Source organism: Nyctereutes procyonoides, unplaced genomic scaffold (genome assembly GCF_905146905.1).
Source record: "Nyctereutes procyonoides isolate TBG_1078 unplaced genomic scaffold, NYPRO_anot_genome, whole genome shotgun sequence".
Taxonomy (NCBI): domain Eukaryota; kingdom Metazoa; phylum Chordata; class Mammalia; order Carnivora; family Canidae; genus Nyctereutes; species Nyctereutes procyonoides.
This window is the reverse complement of record NW_026575122.1, coordinates 19,761,363-19,778,170: the sequence shown is the minus strand read 5'-3', so window position 1 is coordinate 19,778,170 and position 16,808 is coordinate 19,761,363. Positions and strand designations below refer to the sequence as shown.

Here is a 16,808-nt window from a genome sequence, read left to right as displayed (position 1 = left end):
TTTAAACCATAAAGGGAACGTATCTTTTCCCTTGGGTGTATATCCTATAACGAAACAGGCAGAAAGTCTACTGTGCACTGGAAGTTCATGACCTCTTTTACATCTTTACATGCATCTAAGCACTTGAAAGAAAAAAAAATTATACTTCATCGCTATTGTTCCCTACACCCAAGACACTTCACGGTGATAAAGCTGCTGCGATTTGCCTTCAGGAGCCACAGTTTTATCAGTTATCTCTTTCCTGAGTCTTCAGTCAACTAACACTTATTATTAATTTTGTATAAGCTTTTCCAAGTAACCAATGTCCAGTTGAATTTATAGTGTAAACACCATAAATACACTTATTCAATAACGAGACACAGAGAATATTTATCAAACTTCATGTTACATACAGTCATACCTCTCTTTCTTCTGCTACTCCTAAATGAAATTTCTATAAATGAGGGGTGATTTCTATAAATGAGGAGCAGGTAAATGCAGAATTACCTAGCTCCCTTTGCTCTTCTCCTGGTTTCCTAATTTTAGCCATTTCTCTCTTTATTTCACCAGATGGCAGGTAAGAAGTGAGGAGACATGAAACTCAGAATTGATAAACATTTCGGGATTTTATGGACACTTCAGAAACTCTGGAGTGAATGGTTTGGATCACTTAGAGTCATAAAAGTTCCAGATATCCATTTTCCTAGTTCTACTCTGCTGTTTACACAAGTTTTAAAATAATTAGGCTTAGTGTATACAGCCCACTCAGCAATTTAAATGGAAATTTGTCATAAGTGTGTCAAACCGATGTGAGCTGTGATCGTTCAATTATTTGCCATTCTAAGCACTCTTCATCAATGTGGCTGCAAATATTCAAAAGCTGGCTAGATAGACACAATGGCAATGTTTATACCAATGAGGACACACATGGCCTACATCCTGTTCCAATCTGACAGGATATCCTTGGGAGACATCTGAAGCTCCGTACATCCATCCCAGTACCATGAATTTATCATACACACAATTTAAAAACAAAACAGTACAAGAAGTGATGCTTCCACCATGAGAACTCAAGTGACTAAATTTCTCCCTCAGATGAGTAACTTGTGAATGTCAAGGCTCCATAAGACAAGCAACTTCTCCTTTGGAAAGACTGCCCTCACAAGAAAAACTTATGATTCAAATTTTCCACATGCACATTCCTTCAGGATCTGATTGGATTTGAATTTTAAAAAAAAGCATTTGCAGGAAATGCTTTGATTATGTCTGAATGACAATATTCTTTAGAGTTCTTATGTGACAAGAAATTACAGAAGAACAGGGTAAGTGGGAAAGGCTTAAATTCCACACACAAAAAAAATAATAAAAATGCTAACATAAAAGTGTATAGTGTGATAAATTAGGGCAGAGTAGTTACTGTATACAAAAGTCCATTTGTGATGGGAGGCAGCAGGAGGGTGGGCTCTCCCCTTGTCCACTGTTTCAAAAGCAGCAGGGTTTTTCTATCCCCTATGTTCAGTGATGCCATGCACTCCATGACAAAGATGCTTTGATCTTCTCCCATTAAATATGTCTTGTATGGACCTAGCCTGCACTTGGTAAGAAAAAAAAAAAAAAGATCATTTGTATGAAAGGGAGGAGTCCTGTACGTCTCCAAGATTATTCATTACCTTTCAAAAATGAAGCTATTTGTGAAGTCTTTGTGTAACCCACACATGAAAGCCCACGACACTGCTTACTTAGAGTATTTTCTGGTGCTCCTGCTTTTTTATTCCAGCCACAGATCAGATGGGGAGCCCAACAGAATAGAGCGATGAATAAGACATTTGCAATTTACAGTAAAAAAAAAAAAATCTTACAGGATGATTGAAATAAAAGATTCCATACCTGAATTGGAGGGCTTAGAAACCCTTCCCTTAGGAACCGGGAGTAACAATAATTCCAAGGACTGTGGCGGTGGCGGCGGTGGCGGCGGTGGCGGCGGTGGAGGCGGTGGGGTCACTTTCTCTTGCTTCTTCTCCGAAGGCGGCGGCGGTAGAGGGTCCTCAGGCACCAGGGAGGATTTCTCAGCCAGAAGGCTCCCAGCAGCCCTGGCTGCTACCTCTTTCAGAAGGGCGGCCGAGGAGGTCATGGAAGCCAGGGAGAGGAAGGGGCTGGCCGGAGGCGGGTGTTCCTGCCCGGGAGTCAAGCTTCTCTCACTGACTTTCTTGGATAAGGCTGCCAAGGTGGAACTGGCAGACTGGGAGCTAAAAGGGGAGGGAAAGGACTCAAATCGCATGGTCTCCTCAGTCCTGGTGAGGGATTTGTCCTGCAGAACAGCATTGGCTGCAGCTTTCAATTTTAAGATGGCAGAGTCCGGGGACAAGCTGCAGGTGGTGGTTGAGTTTGACAACCACTTACCTTGATTCCATATAAAACGGTTACTTGGAGTGTATTGGTCATTCTGTTCCTGCTTCTCAGCCAACTTCCTGGCAAGAACACTGAGCTGCTGGGCATGGTGGGATGGTGGGGAAAAGGAGAGATTCGAACCCACGTTTACCGGGGACTCCACTCTGCCATTGGCCGTGGCTGTGGCATCAAGTTTGAGGGAGCCGGCTTCCAGCAGCCGCCGCAGGTTGCTGCTCAAGGGCTTGGTGGAGCCTGGGGGGTCATCTTCACACAAAGAAGACACGCCAGGGGAGAGGTGGTCTTGACACTGCAGTGAGTCTCGCAGGACCTCACCGTCAAGTCCCACCAGCTCCAACGTGTGACTGCTGGGAGTTGCACTTCCCAAGGAGGTGTCGGGGGAAGTGGACTGCTCCTGGATCCGGTCCTCCAGAGACAACTTATAGTTCTCCTGGACTTCTCCATAGGACGCTTCTGACGGAGTCTCTGAAGAGTTTCCATACCAGTGCTCTCCTTCACTGAGTTCTCCCTCCGCCTCCTCCAGCCTACTAACATCTGGGGGAATGAAGAAGATCACGTTTACTCCCCAGTGAGCAACAAGCAAGTCTGGAGACATTCATATGGACTGGTTGACATGTTTTCTCTTCCCCTCCCCCTAAGAACCACAAGAAAGACAGCAACCACCTTACTAGAATGTCAGGTGCTGAGTCAGACGGTCTTGGCATAAGCCTGGAAGAAGGTAAAATACTAAACAGGCAAAGGTAAAAACACACCCACCAGCGAAACATATTCATCTTTCTATAATTATTCCAGACAAGTTGAAATGGAAAGGTGGCAGGGGGTGGAATGGATCTGGTCAAAAAGTAACTGCATGAAGAAAGAGCCTGCTCTTCCCAGTGGTGGGGGAAATGGAAAGAAGCTTGCTCCTTTGTAAAAAACAAAAACAAAAACAAAACAGCATGATATCTTTAGTGTTGCATCAGAATTGGAAAGGCGGCCTGGCACGGTGGGAAAATGTTGTCTGTGAGGCACATGACAGTGGGAAGCTACTTCCCCACTTTCTGATTCCATAACCTCAGGCAAGTCAGGTTAGCTGGTTAGACAGAAGATGCAACTGATTTTTTTTGAAAAGTTCATCCAAAAATGTAAGTAATACCTGCTGTTACATATTACAACTTCTCCCAGTTGTTAGGAAGCTTAAATCATAAGAAGCATGTGACTGATTTGCAAACAGTCAGGTTCTATACAAAAAATCAGACCTCATCAGCAAATACTATTCACATTACTGATTCCTTCAAGTGACAACATCTCCCATGTTATGGATGCTACTTCTTTGAGAGCCCTGGATTTCAGTTACCAGCATGCCCACCATCTTGTCACAGGCAATGATTAGGAACATGTCCCTTTACTCCACTAAGAGTCCCCTTTATTATTCTCCATCCATTAATTTATCTACCCACCACTACCTCTCTGACTGCCCCCTAAGCACCGCTCACTTAGGACTCCCTGCCATTCCAAGAGTACCCATGAGCTCTGCCATTTTTCTACCTTTGCTCAAGATATTCCTTCTATCAGGAATGTCTTTCTTTCCCTAGAAAACCTGATTGTCTATCCCTCAACTTCCTACCTCAAAAGTTTCTTCCTTGTGATTCTCCCTGGAATTCTCCTTCTCATTCATTCATTTATTCATTCACTTATTCAACAAATAACTGTGAAGTACCAGACATTGTTCTAGATCATTCTAGATTGAACCACAGTGAACAAAACAAGATCCTGCCTTCTTGAAGCTTACATCTCAGGGAAGGTAGATAGTTTGTCAGACAATACTTAAAAACTAGTAAGTCATATAGTAAGCCAGAGGGTGGTAAGTGCTATGGAAAAAGATGTAAAACAGGACAAGGAGGTTTGAGGGATAATGGGTAGGAGGGGAGTTGCAATCTTAAATACCATGGTCAGAATGGGGCTTCACTGAGGTGGTGACATCCGAGCAAAGACTTGAAAGAAGTGAGCAGTTGTTCAAGCAGCTACCTCTGGGACAGCATTCCACACAGAGGGAGTTGCTATAAAATCCCTGATGTGGGGACATGTCTGGTGTGTTTGTGACACAGCAAGGAGGCCAATGTGGGTAGAGTGGAATGAGTAAGGGTCAGAACAGTAGGAGAGGAAGTCAGAGTAACAACATTAGAGATAGAGAGGGAAGGGGGAGGGTAAGGGGGGCTGTGAGTGTGTTGTGAGGCAGCAAAGCTCTGCAGACCAGCACAATGCCATAAACTGCTGAAAGGTCTTTTGCATCTGGTGAAATTGGGAACTACCAGAGGGCTTTGATATGATGTGACTTACATTTTCAAAGCACTGTTCCAGCTGCTGCGTGGAAAAGAGGCTGCAGACACAAGGGTGGGAGCAGGGAGACCAGCTACCAGGCTGGAACCCTAGTGAAGGATGACTGGCTCGGCTCAAGGCAACTGCCGGTGGTCAGAAGCAGCCAGATTCCATGCATCTTTTGAATACAGGGCCCACATTCCCGTGTTTTGTTTATATTGATTTTATATCACTCTAAATTACCTGTCTACTATTGGCTTGTCTTCTAAAAGGTAGGTGGTGGTGTTCCTTGAAGGCAGAGATCAAGTTTTATCATCCACATATCCCACATTGTGCCTAGCACAGTGCCTAGACCCCAGCAGAGTTCAATGAATGTTTAAGGATTAAGCCAAAACTCCCCATTGTGCCAAGATTTGCTATATAACATGCTGTTTCTTTTCTGAATAGAAATAGCTAGAACTAGTAATGCATGAGCTACCAGCTAATACATTGATCTTCCCATGCTATTTAGAGTAGAAATGTCACAAATGACAAATTCTCTTTCACTAAGCCAAAGTTCTGCAACTCCTTCCTGAGATTCTTTATTAAATTATCAAGAAAATGTAAAATATCAAATGGAATTTGCTGAAAAAAAAGCAGATAAAATTGAATTTTCTCTGTTAAAAACAGTCTGGTTCCTTGTGATTTGCCACATTTCCTTCTTCCCACTCGATTTCAACATTTTTCATCTTTGCTGAAACCGGCAGGACCCTGAACTACTCATCTCCCCAATGGCTCCTCGAAGAGATGCTTTTTACCAAACACCAAGCAGTCAACATCAATTTCAACAATAGGGCTAATTTTAAGTTCCTTTGGCAAGCCACCTTTCCTGATTTCAGTTTAAAAACCTCATCCTTCAGAAAAATCACATGGGAACTATCCTGTACATAGTAAGAAAAGTAAAAGATTTAAAAATCACTACAATAAGAACAGTTGAATATCTCCTCAAAGAGTCTCCTTCTCTAATCTTTATTGACACTCACTAAATGAACATGGGAAAATAAATGATTCAGAAGTAAATACTTTCAGATTATATTTTTGTCACACTAGAGTAGCTCTAGACAGTCAAGAGTGGTCTAGAACCAATGTGATAATCAGTGTCAGATAACAAGGTACATAAAATCAGGGTTTTAAGAACTGCGAAGAAATCATAACCACACAACCAGGCTTGTCATTTTATGAGACTATTAAGTTCTCTGAGATGCTACCTGCTGTGATCAAAGACACAACTACCAACTGCTAATGCTGGAACCAAGAACCCAAATCTCACAACATTTGGCCAATGCTTCTCTGCAAAGCCCCACTGTACTATCTGCCCAATGCCCTCTGAATGGCAACTTCTAGTGAGCTTGGAGCAGCTCCCCTCCCACCCCCAGTCATCCATCCATCCTTCGACTCTCTTGAAACAGAAATGAGCAAGGGAAGTCTCATAGACAAGGACAGTATTCACTCCTTATCTTGAGATACAACATTAAGAGGTCAGTATCCATTATTTCCACACACAACTCTCCCCATTCCCTCCCTACAGCTTCTTTGTTGCAGTGGTCAAGAACTGATTCACATGTCTCAGGAATTCAGCACATCTACTGGCAAGGCCCCAAAGGCAAAGCTTAATCTCCTACCCCTTCCACACCCTCAGTGAGCAAGAATATTCCCGCCTCCAAACGTGCTGAGGTGTCGAGTGTATCAAAAACTAAAGTTGTCAATTCAGGTTCTAATCCTATCAAGCAGTGGTAAGGAGATCCGAACATTCTTGAATGATACAAACAGCTAATATCTACATTTAGAGAACTTTCCCAGCCTTGCCAAAACAGAAGCCCCAAATAAGCAAACAAAGCATTTCTTTTTTTTTTTTTTTTTAAGATTTTACTTATTTATTCATGAGAGACACACACACAGAGAGAGCGAGAGGCAGAGACACAGGCAGAGGGAGAAGCAGGCTCCAGAGAGCCTGATGCGGGACTCAATCCCGGGTCTCCAGGATCACGCCCTGGGCTGAAAGTGGTGCTAAACCGCTGGGCCACCAGGGCTGCCCCAAAGCATTTCTTAAACAGACCAATTTACATCCTGTAAAATACCTGGGTAGTTCTCAGTCATCAATAACTTGGGTCTTTGTAGACGCCGCCGAGATACACTGTCTTCTGGACTACCAGAAAACTCGGATTCATAAAGAATGTTTTTAAACTCAATACTCTATTAATCATTTTTTCTGAAGATGCTGCTACTAAAACTGAGGTCATTCAAGTAATAAATCACCAAATAATTTTAATGCATGGCCTAGGAGGAGCCAGACCAGAAACTGGAGAAGAAACATTTTTGAAATTATTCTGGCATCACCTGAGGTCCCGCAAAAAGTCGGGGAAGCTTTTGGAGAAATGAATACAGGAGAAGTGGAGACCCGCAGAGGCTGGAGAACAATCACGAGAGCCTCAGACAAATATGCTTTCAGTTCACAAAACAGCAGCAAACCAGGATTTTCTCCCGCAAATATTAATTCTCTTCCCCCTGCTGGGCTGCTCTGTGCCTCGCATTTGATTGCAAGCAGCAGGTGTCCTCACAGGCCGCATGGGTGCGGATATGGGGGGCCTCCTTCAGCGGGGTGAGCAGGAACCCCGGGCACCTCTGGCCCACCATTCTGAGCAAAGATGCTCTCACCGGAGAAGCTCAAAACAAAGCATTCCTGCAATCTAGGGGATTAATTCGTTGGACACCACGAACTTCTAGAACAAGCTAGGCTTGACTTTGGACTCCCTCTCACAACTCGAGAAGCCCCTGGGCAGCGACACCGCCCCATTTTCCCGCGTGTCACCCGCACAGGATCAGGGCACCTCAGCGCAGAGCGCGCCTCAAGCGGGGCCCGAACACGCGGCCTGCCCGCCGCAACTGTGCCTTTCACAGCTTTCCTAACTAAGGCTCCGGGGGAAGCCTCTAAACGGCCAATGTAAATAACTTCCTTCTAAATACATTATTTTTAACCTTCAGAATAGGAAGCTATTTCCATTGCTAATTTTACAACAACCTATGTCTCTGACAGCCAGGTTCACACTCGTTCCTGTCAATTTTACACAACAGTCTGTTTTTGTGTTTTTTCACTTTAAATCATAAACTCAAAGAATTAAGAATAGAAATGGTACAATTACAGAATGAAAATATGCTGAATAAATTTTGTTTCCATGTGGTGAATATTTCTCCTTTGGGGAAAACAAAACAAAATTCCACTACCTAACACATTTATTTATAATTCAGTTCTCAAGCAAAAAATTGGTAACTTGATATTATCCACAACTCTTGCTACAGGTTTGGTTTTTTTTTCCCCCAACTCACTTCCTTTTCGGTTTGACAGTTTTAATCAGATGCATTTAATTGGACACTCAACTCAGAAGATCCTTGATCAGAAAGATAGGGAGCGAAAAGTGGGGGGAAAATGCGAGAAAGAGACACCTATTAGTTTTCAGGCCTTTTGGCTGAGGTTAAAGTGAGTGGAGATGGAAATCTCAAAGCCCCGTTTTCTAAATCTACCCACAACCCATTCCACTAGCTGGTCCACCGTGAACTCTAACCAGCATGGTTTGAAGAGAGCAAGGTTTAAATTCCAGACTTGCCTGGAATGAAGCCAACTCATTGGTCAGTCCTCCGAGAGTCAACACCTTCTTGTGATAATAGGTGTGTTCACCTGGTACTTACCAGCTAACTGTCTGGTTCGTTTTCATCTAAAAATCTCCCCAGTCTTCTTCCTTTCCAGCTACCACACATCTATAGCTAGATGTCTATATTGAATTTTAAGGTCACGCATCTTTATCAGTATTAATCACTTATACCCATCTACCTACCTCAAATCATACAACCAACTTTTCCATGCATTTTAAGGCAAAAGTGGCGTGTAAAAAAAAGTGGTTTGAGGAGCTGGATACAAAAGCTATTAACAAAACCAATGCTAATAATGGACTTGATTCGACAAACATTTACTAAGCATTTGCTATGTTCCGGGAGCTGTTCTTTGCCACAGCGAGCCTCAGGATTCAGCAGTCTCTTGCCCAACGGCTTATAATCACCAGGGAGCAAGGGTTGCACAAGCATTCGAAGCACGATGATCAGTGCCATCACAGAGCAACCGAGCAAGAGTTATGTGTACATAAATTAATTCCAATGGTGCAGATGGCTTTTTGAAATGGATCTCAAAGGGACAAAGATGATTTTAACAGACAACATTGGAAATTCACATATCGGAGGGCTGGCTCTTCTGAAACTATGAGACAGGAAATAGCCCCGTCACGGAGTAAGCTAATATTCAGGTGACATATGTTAGATAAACTAACCTAATGAAACATTTTTCATATTCTTAGTTCTTCACATTTAAAAAAGAGACCATCTATGGATTTGTTAAAGGGCAGATCTTACCAATTTTCTTACTGTACCCACTAGTTTGGAAATCAGACTATCCGATTAGAAATGCCTGAGGCAGGACCACAAGTGAGTCAGTTTTGTATTCCTGCTCCATACTCTGCCCAGAGTAGGGGTATTAGGGCCCCTGGAGTTGTAGTGACAAGCAGGACCCACGAATTGACAAGTAGGGCTCTCAGTCCCTAGACCCAGCACAGAAAGGGGCCCAGAGAGAGCCTCAGACAGGGTGTCAAACTCACCATCAGGGCTCTCTCTCCCTGCTTCTCATCTCTTCTCAGAGGTTAGCTTCATCCTCTCAGGTCACCTTCCCCTGGAGGCTGAAAACCTGGCTACATAGGGTCTGGATTTTCACTCTCATCCACTTACCACTAGAGAAAGGTCTTTCCCCTTGGATTAGCCCACTGGAGGCTAGGTTCTGCTCGCTGGATTTATCCCTGAAGCCATAGGGTGGTTCTACAATTGGCTTAATGGGGGTCACAGAGGAAAGAAGGGGGAAGAGACCCTGGAAGACAAGAACGACGACCTCTGTAATGTTTAATAAAGGTGTAGCATGTGGTACATCAGGCTGTTCTGAACCAGTTTGAGGATTTTAAGCATAAAACACATCCTCATTTAGGCCGATCTTAACCTCCAATTTTTAAATTGTCCCTTGAAGCCCAAAAAGCCTCAGCACATCCCCACGCCAGGTCTGCCTAATACTAAGAGACCTCTCAGGGGTTCAAGGTTCTGAGGCCACAGGGTGAGTGAAACACACGCGTGGGAGGGGAGCAGAGCCTCAGGGATCACAGTCATCAAAACACCTCGATGCCCAGGTACCCAACCGCTGTCAGCCTGGCCAGGACAAAAAGTTAAGAAGAGCTACTAGTTATTTAAAACTGCTACGGTGGAGATGACAATCAGACTCCTGTCACCAGTCCAGCTGGGGAAAAGGTGCCGCGAGGGCACGGGGAAATCCTCTGGAAAGGATGAGTGTCCACAGGCCGAGAGCCCCGAGAGGCCCCCTGCATCAAGACGCACATTTTGCACAAAGCAGTATGTTCAAAGTACTGTTGCAAATGCCCATGAGCAAAACCAAGGCAACACGAATGAATGCGTCACTTGCTATCTTCAGAGGGGGTTGCAAATGGTATCTGAGCAGGTTCTAGTCTCTTCATATATAAAGTTGCCAGATCTTCCAGTGACCAAGGGGCTACCCAATCCTCCATTAAACTGCCCATCTCAACACAAATGGCAACTCCTCCATCCCTGTGATCGCTCTGAACAAAAACCCTGCAGCCAGCCTTGACTCTTCCCTTTCTGTCATACCCCTCATCGAATTCATTTGCAGATTTTTGGTTTTACCTTCCATGTACATCCCGAATCTAACCACTTTCACCATGTCTATCATTCTGCCCTGATATGTGGCACTGCCATCCCTCACCTAGAGCACAGCAGGAGCCTTCCAGATGCTCTCCCCACTTCTGACGCTTGCCCCACTATGTTCAGCCACCAGCAGCCGTAGTAAGCTTTTAGAAATATATATCGTACCCCAGGACCCCCATCCTCAAAGCCCCCAAAATGGCTTCTCATGTTCTCAGAATAAAATCTAAAACCCTTACCTTGCCCTCAGGGCCCTACATAATCCATATCCCCCTGACCTCATCTCCTACCCCACTGTCTAGAATAAATAATAAATAAGTAGCGAAATCTCCCCCAAATAGCCACACAGCTGACTCCTTTACTTCCTCGGGTCTCCCCCCAAACATCACTCTTTATTAGACTAAATGCTTCACGAGAGAGAGGACTTAGTTTTGCTTGCCACTGTGTGCTCAGCACTTGGAATGCCATGGAGCACGGAGCAGGTGCTCAGTTATTATTTGTCAAATGTATGAATGAGACAGAAGAATGCGCTTAACAATCAGAAAGGCAGCACTTGTCAGTACTGGAAATGAGGACAATTTTCAAAATTACAAATGATAATCCTATTTTTCTCATGTGAGTCAAACATGAAATGGGGATAAGAGCATGTTTTGCAAACTTTTCCACCAGTCTCCCTTGCGGCCAGGAAAAGAGACCACCACCCCAGGGGAACTAAGGACCAAAGCCAAAGTCCCCTCCAGGAAGCCCCAAATTTGTTTGACTCTTGGCTGAGCATTTCTTTTTTTTTTTTTAATTTTTTATTTATTTATGATAGTCACACAGAGGGAGAGAGAGAGAGAGAGAGAGAGGCAGAGACATAAGCAGGCTCCATGCACTGGGAGCCCGACGTGGGACTCGATCCCGGGTCTCCAGGATCGCTCCCTGGGCCAAAGGCAGGCTTGGCTGAGCATTTCAAGTGAATTCTGCATTCTACTATATAGCATAGCCATGCTTGTTCTTACTAAATGCTAGAGAGGTGTGTCTCACAAACCACTGAAGAAAATCTGTTCTCGGCAAAGATGTACCACATTTCTCTGGAATTCCCACATGCTCTGGAGAAACATGTACCCTATGTAGAGAAGCAAGGATATATGAAAGGATCTAGCACAGTGTCAAGAGCTCAGTAAAGGGTGGCTATCATTGTTACTATTAATACTACCAGAAAGCAGATAGTATGAGTCCTATTGCTGCCCCCACTTCAGAAGGAAAAGCTAAATCACAGAGGGTAACTTCCGCGGACTGTACCATGGATGTGTAGGAAACCAAGGACTATAACTCTATTTGCTAAATTTGAATCTTGTTGTCTGAATTAGAGATGGAAAAGCCTTGGAGATTTAGTCCATATGGCTGGTCTCTAGGCAGAGGCCTAGAAAGGGCCAGTGATTAGCCCATGGTCCCATAGCTGATTTATTAACATAGACAGGACTTGAGCTCAGATGTCTCACTCCAAAGGCCAGTGCGTCTACTACTAAATCATGGCATAATCATCATGAAGTGAACGAGTGAATTCTAGAACAAGCCCTGGAACACAGTAGCCTTCCAACAAACATTTGTTGAATAAACAATCATGCATAATGCACTAAAAACCATACAGGCTACTTTATTAGATGTTTTAATATTCATCAGCAACTGTGATCTTCACAATGATTTTATGTGGCAGACCATACTCTCTCTTCATTATACGGACCAGGAAACCAAGGTTCTAAAAGTTAACGACTTACCCAATGTATACATTTAATGAGCAGCAAAGCAAAGTTCAAACCCAAATCTTCAGGATACCTAAAAGAATGAGTAGCTTCACAAAAAAGTAATTTTTCAGGTAATCAAAAAGTACCACAGTACCTTCAAGTAATCAACATTTTAAGTTTTATTTTGATGCAATTTCAAAATATGTAAGTCCCTTCCTTCTGAATTTGTGGGGTTTTGTCCACCATAGTTGCAACAATTACCCAGCTTACTAAAACTGTGCAAACTAAGGATGAAAACTTAGTGTCACACATTGAATTGTGTCCCTGCAAAAAGATGTTGAAGTCCAACCCCTAGTACGTCTGACTGTGACCTTATTTGGAAAGGTGGTCTTTGCAGGTGATCAAGATAAGATGACATCATTAGAGTGGACCCTAATCCCATATGACTGGCGTCCTTATAAAAAGGGAAATTTGGACACGAGACAGACATACACACAGTGAAGGCTGGAGTGACACTGTCACAACCAAGGAGGCCTGAAGCAGGTCCATCCTGTGTTTTCCTTGTGTCTCTGCCGACACCTTGACCTTAGACTTCTGGCCTCCAGCACAGTGAGACAATACATTTCTGTAGCCACCCAGTTTGTGATACTTTGTTACGGGCAGTCCCTGAAAACCAATATACAGAATTCTGGATGAGGGCCTGAGACTTTTTGTTCTGGATTTGCTCACCTCTGGATTCAAACCGTAACCTTTGTGAGTGTAGTTTTTATACAAGCTGGCTATTACCACACAACACTGACCACGCTGCTGCTCACTGTGAAGTCCTCTGAGGCTGCAAGGGCTGTGAGCAGACTATTAAGTTATTTTTACCAACCTCTAAATTTTAAACAAATTTTGTTCAAATGAAAGATTCTGGGAAAGACATGAGGTAAGATAAGGCTTCTATGACTAAAGCTACTTCAAAATCTCCAAACAAAACATATATATATATATATATATATATACTCATCACCATGTATGCTGTGGCAAATTAATAAGAAAGGGATACTTCAAAATACAGCACAAATCCACTAGCCAAAAGGCCAGTCTAGAGACCAAACCACTACTGGTTAGTCCACGGATTGATTACTTGTTCCTTCAGCCTTTCCTGCACCTCCATGTTACAAGAAGCATATAGAATCTGTCCCCTCAAGCAATCAGAAGTAAATTTACCATGGCTACCATGGCGTTATCAGAAAAATTGTCTGTTAAGGCTGATAAATCAGTCGATTATCTGCTTCCTTGACTTTTATTTCCTCTTGTATAAATGTTTTCATCCCAACATTACCAATACCTGTTATAAGATGAACGATATATTACCAAACTACTGAAATCACCAGGAAATTCTTAATAGATCAAAAAAGAACTTAACTACAAAAAAAAAAAGCCCTAATAACATAATAATGCACTCTATAGTCTACGAACAGCACTCTATAGAGAGATAAATGGCTACTTATTGAAATCTTAGCTTATACATAAAATGATACATTTCTTCCCAGGCACATTTGCCAAGCATTGACATCACGTACCTTGTAATGAAACAGATTATGCTCATAATCATTCTGCCTGCCAAAGGAAAATTTCACACAGTAAGTCCTTTATTTACTAAAAATATATGTCTATACTGGAAGAAAATGGGCCTTTGGGGATAAGAGATTTACCAATGGAAAGGAGATGGAATTGCTTTTTATTTAGTGCTTAAATACATACAAAACAAAAGCTGCAGAGAAAGCAGCTCCCAACGCCCCCTCCCCCACAACATTTTCACAAAAGGATATTGGTATAATGAATTGGGAGAGAACTTTTTTTTTTTTTTTAAATTAACCACACCAATCCACGACACTGATTACAAGGACAACCCTAACTCAAAGTTAACTTTAAACACTGATTTAGGCCAACAATTTTGACCTTTACTCTGACCAGACTTTGAGCCATGGCTGCTATCAAGTGATCAAATGTATTCTTATCCATTCTCTCCTTTTATTTTCCCTGCCTGCCTTCTGACACACACATCAAGAAGTCAATGATGGAGGGCCAAAGACAAGGAAAACAACAAATACTACAATCAACCAACAAACTGGGCAGTTCAAAGGATACCGGGTAGCTAGATGAATATCACCTCAACAACTGGAAGTCTTATGGTTTCACCCACTTAATTCTCTTTGAAGACTCCAAAGCCAATCAATGCTCCAAGGGGAGCATTCCACAGGCACATTCACTTGGGGTTTCACCAAGAAATCTTCCCTAGGTCTTTTACTCGAAAACTTGGCATTGTTTGTTTTTTTTTTTTTTTAAGATTTTATTTATTTATTCATGAGAGACACACACAGAGAGAGAGGCAGAGACACAGGCAGAGGGAGAAGCAGACTCCATGCAGGGAGCCAGATGCGGAACTCAATCCCGGGACTCCAGGATCACGCCCTGGGCCGAAGGCAGATGCTCAACCTCTGCACCACCCAGGCATCCCCTGCCACTGCTTTCTAACTGTCTATCCCCATAATTGATGCTCCGCAGGAGAAAACATTCATTCCACTTCCCAACAAAGCTCCGATGCCTCCGGAAATGCATCAAGTGGTAAGGATGAAGCTATGTGCTCTAATGACTGCTGCTTCAAATGGAGTCTCAACTCAAAGGTAGAGGCTCAAGACAAATCCCTCTGGTGGGAATAGGTAAGGACCCAAAGTGACCAGGAGAGATTCACATCATTCCTACTCTTGTTCCTTTTATTCTGAACCTTTTAGGGTGGTCCATAAAATGCCCTTATTTTGTATTTAAATATGTATACTGCTTCCTTTTCATCTTACAGAACTTAACAACTATAGGCAGCCCTCTGGTTGCAATGTCTCCTGCGTATTTTAAGAACTTGATTAACCAGCCTATCATCCACCAAAACTTCATGTTTGAAAAGAAGGATGAAAATGTGTTGGTCAATTTAAAGAAGTTCATTGGAGGAAGCTTTTTGATGTGAATATGCTGAACTAATCAGGGTTTGTTTTTAAATCTACATGTTTTCAAGTTACTTAGAGAAGGCCAAATTCTTTTCGTACTTCCACATTAATATCAGAAGTAGTGAATCCAATAAAGCAGGGTCAGCAATCTTTTTCTGTGAACAGAGAGGAAATATTTTAGGCTTTATAGGGCACCTATGGTACCTATCCCATAATCTTTGGTTTTTGTTGTTGCTGTTGCTTTTTTTTTCTTTTTTAACAATGGTTTAAAAATGTAACCATTCTTAGCTCAAGGGGCTGCCCAAAAACAGGTCAGAGTTTGCTGACCCCCACTCTAAAGAATAGGTACTTTACTTTTTCTTTATAATAAAAGTAGAATGGTGTTTAAAACAATATTGGAAATTTGGATATATGGCGACAAGCTTCATTATCATCTTAATCCAACCACCTCTGTGGGTCACTGAGCACCTTTGTGCCTTGGTTTCTTCACTATAAAATGAGGGGTAAGAACAGATCAGTGATTTACAAACCAGACCGTCAAGCAGCCCCAAGGACTCCAGGGAAGGGCATAGCATTCTGGATCTACCCCTACCTCCCACCTTAGCACATACCTAAGTGGCACGACCTGGCTTTGCTCTTGTCTATGTATTGGAGCGCCCCTTAAAGACAAGGGTTCCGCTATTTTTTTTTAAGTTTTGAAAAATACTGTATTAAATGATCTCAAGGATCTTCCTGGTGTTAATCTTCTATGATCCATTATTGGATTATCAATCCTTTTCAAGTCATTTCACTGGGAAGTTATCAAGTAGATAGGAAGCTATTTAAAATCCTATGTTGAGGTATTTAAAGGAAAAGAAATAAGAATAAGAGAGCTTATTCTAAGGGGTGCCTGTACTTATTTAGATTTGTGGAAATTCACGAGATAGCCCTATCAGAGGGTTCCTGAATCCTGCAGATTAGGGCTCTGGGAAAAGCAGAATGGTTTAAGCAGTGGAAAGAGATCTGAGTTCAGACTTGGGGACCTGGATTCCCATCTGAATTTGGAACTTACCAGCTATATAACTCATATTTAATTAACAAAAACCAGACAGCCTACTAAATACTAACCTCTTGTAAGAGGTGTTAGGAATATGGAGATGAACCAGACAGATGTGGAACATTCTGCCTCCCAAAACTCAATTCCTTATCTGTAAAGCAGGGTAATAACACCTATTCTCCCCCACCTCATGGGCCTGCAGAGATGGCAAAGCTTTGTAAGCTGCAAAGCACGGACAACGTTAAACCAGCAAACTGCAGCTTCTCTTCCTTTTAAGTACATAAAATAAATGCAACTTCAAGAATTTACCAAATTAATAAAATAAGGCCACAACAGGTTTTGCAGAGAAAAACCATTCCTAGAAGCTGAAGCAACGTGACAAAACAGAAAGGGCACAAGCTTAGACACCAGACACACTCCCACTCTGCTTCCAAACAGACCCACCTGAGATCCAGTCACAGGCCTATTTCTCATTTATAGAATAGGGTACTAATACCTATTATCTGACAGGTAAATCAAAATCATGTAAGTAAAACACCTGACACAAAGTTAGCACTTAGTGAATAATCGTGTCCC

General features: G+C 42.6%; 1 protein-coding gene across 3 annotated transcripts in view; it reads right to left on the bottom strand.

The window, feature by feature from the left end:
• ZNF827 (zinc finger protein 827) overlaps positions 1-16,808 on the bottom strand; it is a 168,570-nt gene that overhangs the window by 134,542 nt on the left and 17,220 nt on the right. For all 3 annotated transcript variants that reach the window (XM_055336373.1, XM_055336375.1, XM_055336374.1), the window contains exon 2: positions 1,867-2,919. In XM_055336373.1, the coding sequence (XP_055192348.1) occupies positions 1,867-2,919 (1,053 nt within the window). The remainder of the gene's footprint in view (positions 1-1,866; positions 2,920-16,808) is intronic.